The sequence below is a fragment of the Nycticebus coucang genome, chromosome 12 (genome assembly GCF_027406575.1).
Source record: "Nycticebus coucang isolate mNycCou1 chromosome 12, mNycCou1.pri, whole genome shotgun sequence".
NCBI classification, from domain to species: domain Eukaryota; kingdom Metazoa; phylum Chordata; class Mammalia; order Primates; family Lorisidae; genus Nycticebus; species Nycticebus coucang.
Genome location: NC_069791.1, coordinates 73,159,801 through 73,171,054, shown reverse-complemented (window position 1 = coordinate 73,171,054; position 11,254 = coordinate 73,159,801). Strand labels below are relative to the sequence as shown.

Genomic DNA, 11,254 nt, shown 5'->3' with positions numbered 1-11,254 from the left:
CGTAAGCCCTGAGGGGGCTAGTTGGGCCCTCTGGCATGTCCAGCATGGGAAAGCAGTTCTCCTAGAATTCTGGTTACAGCTATCAACAGGTGCTAAGACCTGAAATTTCCTGATTGAACTACACATCCTGAGGGTGTACAAGGCCTTAAAGCAAGTTGAACGCGTAACTGCTGCTTTGTCTGTAGCCATGAGACCAGTTCTCCCTATTAAAGTCTGGAGAGAAAAGTGGTTTTTCAGGCCTGTATCAACTATCAACCATTGCTCAAGCCTCCATCTTACAAAAGTGGAATGGACCCCTGTGACAACATAGTGCCCGCTCCACGAGTTCCTTAGAGAGGAGCCGCATGCTGCGTTGGAGCTGGTACACCAGGAGACCCAGGGTGCCCCTGTTGTGGAGCTCCCACAAGAGATGCCTTCAACAGTGCATGAAGGCTCGCCCCCATTCCTGACAAGGCTTGGTGCTGAGAGGGGTCAAGCCACGATCGTCATGAGTATGGGTAACGAAGGCCCTTCAACTGCAGACAGATACCATCTGGTTTGAGTCGGTATTGCAACAAAGCAGTGAATAGACAAAATTCTGGGGTGCATGGTTGGTTTATACTCAGGAGCCATGACCTATACCTCTCCATGAAGACATGGGAAGTGTTTTTGTTTTTTTTTAATAAAACACATCAGAATTTTATTGCTTGAAGAATACAGCATGTGAAATAGAATGTCAAAATGAAAAGTCACTAGGCTTCAAACATATAATACATTATCAGATGCAGTAAAATATTAATTAACCTAAACACTGCATCGAAAAAAAAGGTATGGAAAAATATCTAAGTTGTTTACTTGAGAAACAGATATACTTAAAATTGAAAGTATAAGGATGTTACAGTACAAATTAGAAAAGCCAACACTTATTAACTTATTATTTTTCTAGACTAGACTACCTTTGGTACTTAAAGTTCTTAAGAAACAATTCTTTCTATCTTGTCTAAATGCACTTCAGGAATATGACATCCATGAAGTAACTTCAACTTAAAACATTCAGCAAAATTAACCTTTCTGTTACATGGAAATAATAAACATATATTTGACTTTTTCTAAAACTGCAAAATATGACTATAAGAAATATAATACTTAGAAAACTTTACTTATTTAGCTCTCCAATTAAAATTGGAATCCTGGCAACCACAATCTATTTTGGGGCCTGGCGAATATAGAAATTTAAATTATTTGGTAATTGACATAGAATGTATTTACTTCATAACTTCATACTATTTTAAATGCCTTTTCCTTTGTTTCCAAAATATAAATACTATGCCATTTCTTCAACACGCTGGAGTCCTATAATCACTACTATACTTTTATTTACTGGAACCAAATTAAAGCTTCTCTCTTTTAAAAAGCAGGTTCAAAATATTTATGTTTCATACAGGGCTGATCAGTTATGACACTTTCTTAAACAAAACCAATCTTTTTTAAAGCTATCACTCAATTATGACGAAGGAGAGACAATGCTGCCATTTCAAAAGGCCATCTAGTCAAGAAAATGTAAAAGCAATGTGATAAACAAACAATTACCACAAGTTAAATTAAAAAAAAAAAATCCCTCTCTCATAGCAAGCATGCTCATTAACTTTCATTTCTTTTCCCCAGCAAAGATGTAACTTCATGAACTTCAGTTTAATTCATGAACTTCAGTTAAACCAACAGAACCCAAGCAATTGTTTTACAAGTCCCACCTACATAAGCATGGATGGACTAAGCAAGTAATACTATTAACAATTACTCAACTGGAGTGAAACCATAAGAATCCTGACAGTCCTCAAAACTGGGCAGTCTCTGAAATGCCCATAGTGTAGCTCAAGATGAATTATGCCATAAAAATTTAGTTTTTACCTTTATACAAAAAAAAAAGCCCACCAAATTTATATAACTAGTACTGAACATACTGCTTCCTAGTTTTTAATGTCTTGTTCTGAAATTTTCTAAACAAGTGCATTTATCTGAGCCTATATATTTATTGCCTGTATATAGACAAGGGTCAAATATTTTAGGATTAAACTCTTTTCACCAACTTAATCCAAAGTCTACTGAGTCACCTAGCACCCTCCCCAAATAATTTAAATTCCCAATTTTTAGTTTAGTTAAAAGAAAAACTAAAGAGGAAATGCAAATACAGATTTAGAGCTTCTGTATAAATTTCGCTGTATTTTTATAAACTTGAAGTTTTCTGTAACACTGTTTATTGATCAAATAAAGGACTCACTGCTATCTAAAATTTCATAAACACCATTACAAATTCAAAACTGATATTATACTGAACTTAAGTTTTCAACAGTTCAAAGAGACAGATTTTACATGTACAGCACACAATAGATGAAATTTAACAGCAGACATTCCTAGAATACCAGTGGCAAGTCCACCAAGATACATACAAAATTTCAGATAAGCATTTCTTTCACTGTTTGTTGTACAGAGAAAAACATCTATAGAGGAAATAGAAACCTAGCTGGTAATTTCAGATATCATCATCATTTTCTTCATCCTGAGAAGATCCTGCCTGATTGGATGCACTGGCTGAGGCAGCAGCAAGCTGGGCTTGTTGGGCAGCTTGCTGCACTTGAAGTCATTCCTGTTGGGCCAATTCTGCTTGTTGTTGTCTAGCTTTTGCAAATAATTCTTGCTGCTGTCTCAGCAATTCTTCTTCAGGAATGCCAAGGTTTTCCAAACAAGAACTGGCCTTTCTTTTTTTTAACGCTACTGTCTTGCATTCTTGTAAGACCTCTTTTACTTCAGTGATGTAAGAACCAAAGCCCAAACTTTCTAGTGCTTGTATGACATGCTGTGGTGAAATGGTCTTCTTTTCCGACTTGTTGCAAATCTCATTGGCTTCAGAAGACATAAGGTGAATGAATTCAGTGCAGCAGTTCACCACCAGCTCTCGAGCATCGTTGGCCACTCGGACATTGGGGAGAGTCTCTTTAATCATTTTATTGATAGCAGCTCTGGGGGTTGTGAGATCATCATCGTTGCCGGACGAGGAAGCCATAGTACCTTCCTGCCTCTCGTGGCCCAATTTTAAAAGCTCCCAGGCGCTGGTCCACTAGCCCACAGAGATTTCTCACAAGGCTGCCCTAGGAGAGTGATGGGGGTGAAGGGTGCTCTGGGAAGAGGGTGCAGAAATTGAGGAAGGGGGAGGGAGAGGGCTCGAGAGAGCGGGGAATATCCGAGTGTGTGAGAGATTCAGGGTGAGTTGGGAGAAAAGGCAGGGGCCTGAGGATTCCGGGGAGAACACTGCCCAGTTTGGGGAAGGGAGAACAAGGTGGTCCGGAAATTTGAGCAGCTGGGAAACCACCTGCTTGTCTCCTCAGAGGGTGGATGCTGTCGCCTAACTGGTCCCCAAAGGCGTCGGAGCGCAGGCAAGGCACAGGGGCACTGGCCTCTCCGCGGTACAGGGCGGACAACCAGCGGGCCGGCTCTGCAGCGCCGGAACCCCCGCCGCCGCCGCCGCCTCGGCCAAACCATCCTCAGACACCCGCGCCGCCGCCTCACAACATGTCACAGGCCGCGGCCGCTGCTGGCACGGCCGTGGCCGCCTGGGAGCGAATAAGGATAGAACTAGGCACAGGGAGAGTCGACGTGCCCGTCGCCGTGACCGTTGAGCCCGAACGCAGACCGTTGAAGTCGAAGCGGCGGCAACGGTGGTCCCTCCAGAGGCCAAGGAAGATTTCGACATGGGGAGTGTTTAAGGGTCTTCCAACTTGGCTTGCCTAGTGGGCCTAAAATAATTGATAAATGCTTTAAGAACCCTTATGGGGAGCTGCCTTGTGAAAAGACATTTGGGAGAGGCTGCAAGAATACACTATGAGCTGTGTTAGACTCACCCTGTAACAGGGAGGTGGATACCCCAGCAAAAATTAGAACACTGGCCCACTTGCAGCCCTTTGAGCTAGCTGCTTGGATACATACATACAGTGGGCACTAAAGTGCGCAAGTGGGCTGGCAGGTAGAAAAGGGTGTAAGATTGCCCCTCTATGGTGCACATTTAGTAGTGCCAGTAACAGACGGCTTAGTTTGCTTCCATCTACACCTCCACTGCATCCCAAGCTTGGGACAGAAGTGTGCACTAACATGGGATTGTTACAGACTATTCCTTGTACAAACAGCCACCATCAAGGCTTGGAGCAAGTCAGTGTCATGTGTGGATAACCTGGACACATTGGTAGCGACTAAGGCGTGCATTTCACTGGACGTGATGCCCAAGACTGAGCACATGTAGACTGGAAATTTCATTTACTGTATGTGCATATAATCCTCAAAGATCAGGATTGATTGAAAGGAAAAATGGCATTTTAAAGGTATAACTTCAGGCTCTCCATCATCCAATACTGTTCGTGGGTGGACAAAGGTTTTTGTTTCAAGCCATTAGAAATCTTAATTTGGTTGAAAGAATGAGTTGACAACATATCGGCTACTCAGGTCCACCGTAAAGGAGGGTTCATTAACCATAGTTATAAAGAAACTCCAACCCGACACAGTATCAGAGCTGGTAAAAGGCCAATGGCAAATGTTATTTAGGACTCACCAAGACCTTGAGGCAGAGGCAGCACATTTGAATGGGGATGAACGGGCAACTTCCCCCACATTGAATAGGATTTTCTTGCCAGAGAGTAAGGAATTTCCCAACCAACTAAAGTTATCTCCATTGATCCTGTAGGGAACCAGGCCAAGACATTCCACATACCAATACATTGGAATATGCGCCCCCCCCTTTTGTTTGTTTGTTTTAAGACAGGGTCTTGCCCTATTGCCCGACCTGGAGTGCAATGGCATCATCATAGCTCACTGTAACCTCAAAATCCTGGGCTCAAGTGATTCTCCTATCTCAGCATCTGGAGTAGCTGGGACTACAAGAGTTTGCCACCATGTCCAGCTAATTTTTTAAAAAACTTTTTGTAGAAACAGGGTCTTTCTATGTTGCCCAGGCTGCCCCTTTTAAAGGACACTCTGGTTGGCTGTTTCACACAGTTCTTTGCCACACCTATAACCTTATAAGAAATACTGGCACCTTCAACCCTTGGGCATAAATGTTTGGTATACACTGAATACTATTCAGCCATAAAAAAGAATGAGATCCTGTAATTTGCAGCAACACGGAGGTTATTAGGTTAAGTGAAATAAGTTAGGCACAAAAAGACAAATGCAGCATGGTCTCACTTTACATGTAGAATCTACAAAAGTCAAACTAGTAGTAATAGAGAGTAGAATGCTGGTTGCCAGGAGTTAAGGATGGTGAAGGAGGGACTAACTGAAGGGAGATCTTTGCTATATTGGAATAGTTCTGGCTATTGATTGTCATGGTGGTTACACAAATCTACACATGTGATAAAAATGACAGAATGATAGAACCACACACACACTTTACACTAAAGTCAATTTCCTAGGTGTGATCATTGTATTATGTAAGATGTAACTACAGGGGGAAACTGAGCGAAGCATACACTTGACCTCTTCATCCTATTCTTATAACATCCTATGAATCTATAATTATTTATTTATCTTTTTTATGAAGACAGTCTCTCTCTCTTGCCTGGATTAGAGTGCAGTGGTAGTATCATAGCTCACAATAGCCTCAAATTCCTGGGCTCATGTGATCCTCCTGCCTCACCCTCCCAAATATAGGTCCCACTATAAAACCTGGCTAATTTTTCTATTTTTAGTAGAGATGGGGTCACTGTTTCTCAAGCTCGTCTCCAACTCCTGAGCTCAAGGTATCCTCCCACTTCAGCCTCCCAGAGTGTTAGGATTATAGGCCTAAGCCACCATGCCTGACCTATAAGATTTAAAAAAAAAAAAGAAAAGAAAAGAAAAAAGCTTATTTAGGCAATATAGATATTGGCATCCTGAGATTGGTAGGTAGCTATTATTCATGTTTATTAATTAGTATCTTGTTCTTTTAAAAGAAAACATTGCCAAATATAGGGGTGTTTCATTTAATGAGCACTAACAGGCTATGAGATGTTGCATAGAATTTATTTTTCCAAATAACCTAAACTTGTCTCTAAATAATGTTAAAACACTTATTTAGCATTCTGCCAAAATGTATTAAGATTGTCCTTGCTTTTTTTGTACAAAAAGCCAAGCAGCATTCAATACTAGAGTCAGCTCAGGGTTGGGGCCAGCCAAGCAGCCAGTCACACATATTGATTCAGTTTCTTTTCCTTGAAGAAAACTCAGGTTTTATTGGCCAAGAATGTTATAAGCAAGTCAAATCTTCATGAAAAACCTAGTTTTTATTAAACTCTGATCAAAAATACCTCTCCTGGCCCACAGGACCTTCTGAGAAGATTCTCCAGCCTAAGCTATTCTCCAGGCAGAACTAAGAGCAGCGTCCAGGTGTCCTTGGGCTGAAAATTCAGCAAAGTCACAATTGTTTCTGAGTTCTCAGTAAAGAAATGTATCTTTGCACCCATTTTTTCTGTACTTGGGCACACACTTTCTTGCCTTTTTGGGTAGTGAATCTGTGAAAAAGAGACATTGATAAGTGAACACTGAAACCCTTTGGCTCCTGGCAAAGGGGAGTGAGGGACAGCTTCCTGACCTGTCCTGTGACCTCGCCACATCCCTCTGCCCCTACCACCTCTTCTTCAGAGCCCTGCCTCCCTCCTTTGAGCTACCTTATTTCCACTGGAAACCATTTACCATTTTCCACCAGCTCTAGCCCAAAGCATGTAACATGCACCATGCCAGTTAACTCTTCCAATTTAATGTAACAGGTTTATTAAGGTATAACTCACACGCCATGTACAGTAGACCCTTGAACAACACAGGTTTGAACTGCATGGGTCCACTTATATGTGGCTTTTTTCCCCGACCAAACACAGATCAAAAATATAGTATTCGAGGGCTGCAAAATTTGCATATACAAAGGACCAACTTTTCTTGTATAAGAATTTCTTAGGGCTGAATGTGGGGATTATATATTAGGTTTCCTGAGCCCACTTCCCCAGGGATAATGGGGGATGACTATAATTCATCCATTGGGGTAGAATTATTATATAATTCAAAGGTTTTTAGTATATTCATAGATTATACAACCACCACCACATCAATTTTAGAACATTCACATTACCCCAGAAAGGAACCCCATAGTCATGATGTCACTTAATTCTTAACCAAGTTATTGTGGGTTGTTTTCCATAGCTGCTTATGTGATTCCAGCAATCCCTTACCATGCTGTGAGCTTATTAAAGCATTCAGAAGTGATGAGAACCTTGGTCAGGGGCACTCTAGCCTGGGACTTGGGCCCACTAGTGTCTACAGGGCTCTCAGACGTGCCCTGGCACGTGCAAGAAAGAAAAGCCAAAAACATGAGAAATAATGAAGGAGAACAGCTGTGTGGTAGTTCCAAAGCATGACTGCAAAGTTCTTTGACATCATTCCTTGAATTTAGACCAACCTTAGAGACTGGTCTACCAATACCACTGGTGGAAGTGAAGCTATGAGATTTCCAAGGGTAAGTCATAGAAGACAGACAGTAAAGCATTTACATTGAAACCCTAAACCTCCTTCTAAGAAGTCCTACCACTGCCAGCGTGCCACACTATAAGGAAGCCCAACAAACCCAACAGAGAGACCACACAAGGAGGAGGTCTTGAACAGACAAAGACGTAGCAGCCCACAGCTCTGCAACACCTCGCACCATCTTCCTTCAGTCACATGAGAGACACCAAACCAGAACCATCCAGCCAAGCCTACTGGAATTCCTGACTCACAGAAATCATGAGAGACAGGAAAATCATTTGCATTGTACCAAGCCATCATATTTTGAAGTGGTTTGTAATATATATAGATAACTAATGTGGGCCTTTAACCTTCCTTTTACAAATGAAGAAACTTCACTTGCCCAAGGTTATACAGCTTATAAACGACAGAGCCTCTGCTTTGATCCCAGGTTCAGGGCTCTTTGTTGGTTAAACATTGATGCCTTTAAAGCTCTAGAAAGCAAAAGCCAATCTAGATCAAAAGAAGGTCTCTAATCCAATAGTAATAGGCAGAAAGTGTAGACAGAGTCTCCCAAAAGTCGCCGTACATAGGAAAAATGGGAAATTATAGCTAAATGTACCTTTATTTACAAAATATTCATTACAGAATTTTACAAAGAGGTGGCCAATACCTATAAAATATTTTGTGAAATTTCATAATGAATATTTTATAAAGGTACATTTAGCTACAATTTCTCATTTTCCCTATGTATGGTGACTTCTGAGACTCATCAGATGTGTTAAGATGTTTATAGTGCTAAACTTTCCCATCTTTTTCTTTGTTTAAGTGTTTTTTTTTGTTGTTTGTTTGTTTTTGAGTCATGGTCTCACTCTGTTGCCTGGGCTAGAGAACAGTGAGCGGTATTATCTTCATAGCTCACTGCAACCACAAACTCCTGGGCTCAAGCAGTCTTCCTGCCTCAGCCTCCCAAGTAGCTGGGACTACAGCCACTACACTCAGCTAATTTTTCTATTTTTTTGTAGATGCAGGGTCTCTGCTCTTGTTCAGGCTGGTCTCAAATTCCTGGCCTTAAGCAGTCCTATCTTGGCCTCCCAAAGTTGTAGGATTACAGGTGTGAGCCACCGTGCCCGTCCTTAAGTGGATATTTCAGAATATCAGAAATTTTCTTTAGAATTTACTAAACTGTTTTTTCTAAATGCAATCAATATGTTGATTTTCATAGTTTCTTAAAATGAGAGATTTTTGTTCTTTAAAAAAGACTTAGTTATATATTTTGTAACAATTGCATAATTATAGCACACCCAGCTAGTAATGCATCAATGATTCATCTAATTGAAAGTAAACTTTTTTTGAGTCAGAGTCTCACTCTGTTGTCCAGGGTAGAGTGCCATTGCATCAGCCTAGCTCACAGCAACCTCAAACTCCTGAGTTGAAGTGATCTTCCTGCGTTAGACTCCCAGTACCTGGGACTACAGGTGCCCACCACCACCACTAGCTATTTTTTTCTGTTTTTAATGGAGATGGATTCTCACTTTGCTCAGGCTTATCTCGAGCATCTGACCTCAAGCCATCTTCCTGCCTCAGCCTCCCAGAGTGCTAGGATTACAGGAGCAAGTCACCACCCTTGGCCAAAAAACTTATGAAAATAAAAACTTTTTTTTTTTTTTTTTTGTAGAGACGGAGTCTCACTTTATGGCCCTCGGTAGAGTGCCGTGGACTCACACAGCTCACAGCAACCTCCAACTCCTGGGCTTAAGCGATTCTCTTGCCTCAGCCTCCCAAGTACCTGGGGCTACAGGCGCCCACCACAATGCCCGGTTATTTTTTTGAAATTAAAAACCTTTTTTTTTTTTACAAAGACCCAAAAGAGAAGATCCAAGGCAATCTGAGCCCTGGAGCTCCCCTCTCATATTGGTACTTTAGTGCTCTCTTTTCTCCTTAAATCTGTCTCAAAATGATGGCATTCAGGTTGGTCTTTGGAGCCCCTTCTCTCCTCCTCTGCATCCTTCTCTGTAGTCCAGGAGCTCCACATCTGTGGGAGCCAGACTCCTTGTATGTATTTGCAGTTAAAAGCAGCTTCCAATTTTTTGAACACAAACTCCGTAGAGGTACAGGGCTAAATGATTTGCATGTATGATCTCATTTCATCCTGCCAGGACAGCTGTGTGTCATCTCTCTCCTGTTACTGATGAACCCTACCTGACCCGACTGCTGTCTACTTCCTGCCTTGTCAGGGACAAGTGTGTCCCGTTTATCCCACTTACCCATTGTCCTCTGTACCCCATTCACCCGGGCCACTCCCACCACCCTTGGGGGTCTCAGTCTAAACAACACTTCCTCAGGGAGAGTTTCTGGTTGCCAAGTTAGGCCCTCCTGCAACCTTGACAAGCTCCTTCCTGCTCTTTCTCTCTCCTGCCATCTCCTTCAATCACTCAACTCAATTATGAGGAACTACTTTGTGCAAATGTCTTATAATGTCCCTTTTCTTATGCTGTACCTCAAAGTCTATACAGGTTATCTAGTTCTTTCTTTTGTACCCAGTCGTAGCTCAGCTCCCAGCACGTAGTATTAAAGTCAGGTTCTAAGTGAAGCCCAGAGTCCTACTTGCTAGAGCAGAGGCAGGGCTTCCCAGGTTCCCAGGTTCCCCTCCTGAAGCTCACCCTGCCACTATGGAGGACTGCCCAGCACCCATCCCATTCCATGGCTGGTAGAGAGCCTGAAAGCACATCCAGGATATACTCACATCACAGCCCGCTGGGGACAGCTGTTACCAGTGTATGCATACTTTTGCACCAGATCCAGGGAAGCATTTTGCGGCTATGTTGGAAACAGCAGAATTTGGACACATCGCTGCCACCTAAAAAACAAGGAGAGGCAGGACCTTGGAGTCATCCCTTTCCATTCACTCTCAGTCAGCCCAGGGAAGAGAATGGGTGGCTTTGTACGTGTGGCAGCTCCCAGGTGGATGCTCAGGATGAAGGCCAGGAGAATAGGAGGGGCCACGGAGAAGTTCATGGTGCAACAAAATAGGCTCTTCATGGACTTCTCTCAAATTCCGCTGATCTGGCCCCCTTTTATGAGGCATAGAAGTCCCTGAAGATAATTCCAAAGAATTTTGTGGTTGAGAAGGAAACACGCTCTTTTGACCCAACAGTGGAAGAGCAAACTGACACCCACGGGGAGATTAGACAGGAAGGAGGGGGCCTGGGAAGGCACACCCCAGGAGCCTCTGGCCCAGCTCTCTTGGCTGAGTCAAAACTTTCTTGTTTGAAAAACAAAAACAGAGGAAAAGAAGTAATATTCCAGTGAACCGAATTGCATTGCTTTGTAAAACAGTTGGTTGTTCCTGGCTCTTGCTTACTGATTGGTGACATCTGAACAGAGCCAGGACGTGACCATAAAGCAACCTAGCCATGACAACAGTGCCCCAGGCATGTGCCATTCCTGTCTTCCTGGGGCCCCGGGATGCCTCGACCCACCGTGCCAGAGGTGGCTGGAGGCACTTGACATATCTCATCTGGTTTAGAGCCTGATAGATCATCCCCTGGAGATTTAAACTCTGTGTGTACATACTCCTTGGCTTGCCCTAGACCTCCTGGGCCAGGCTTTTTACCAGGGTCACCCAAATTCTCTCTGTTAGCCATATTTGGCTCAAATGGAGAAAGAGAGTTCTAGAAAACCAGTGTGTCTGCCCTCTAGAGGAGACTCTGAGGGAGGGGCAAACCAGAACTTTCAAGCCCAGTTCCTGACCCTGTGC

The 11,254-nt window shown here is 42.8% G+C and overlaps 1 protein-coding gene and 1 pseudogene across 1 annotated transcript; both read right to left on the bottom strand.

Annotated features, from left to right (window-relative positions):
* Window positions 1-1,350: 1,350 nt before the first annotated feature.
* On the bottom strand, window positions 1,351-3,488 carry LOC128561743 (protein Dr1-like; annotated as a pseudogene).
* Window positions 3,489-6,387: 2,899 nt separating this feature from the next.
* Window positions 6,388-10,512, bottom strand: CCL26 (C-C motif chemokine ligand 26). The gene is given in 4 exon segments (XM_053556627.1): window positions 6,388-6,512; window positions 10,241-10,289; window positions 10,292-10,354; window positions 10,443-10,512. Coding segments are annotated over 4 exon segments (279 nt in total). The 3' UTR covers window positions 6,388-6,415.
* Window positions 10,513-11,254: the final 742 nt, after the last annotated feature.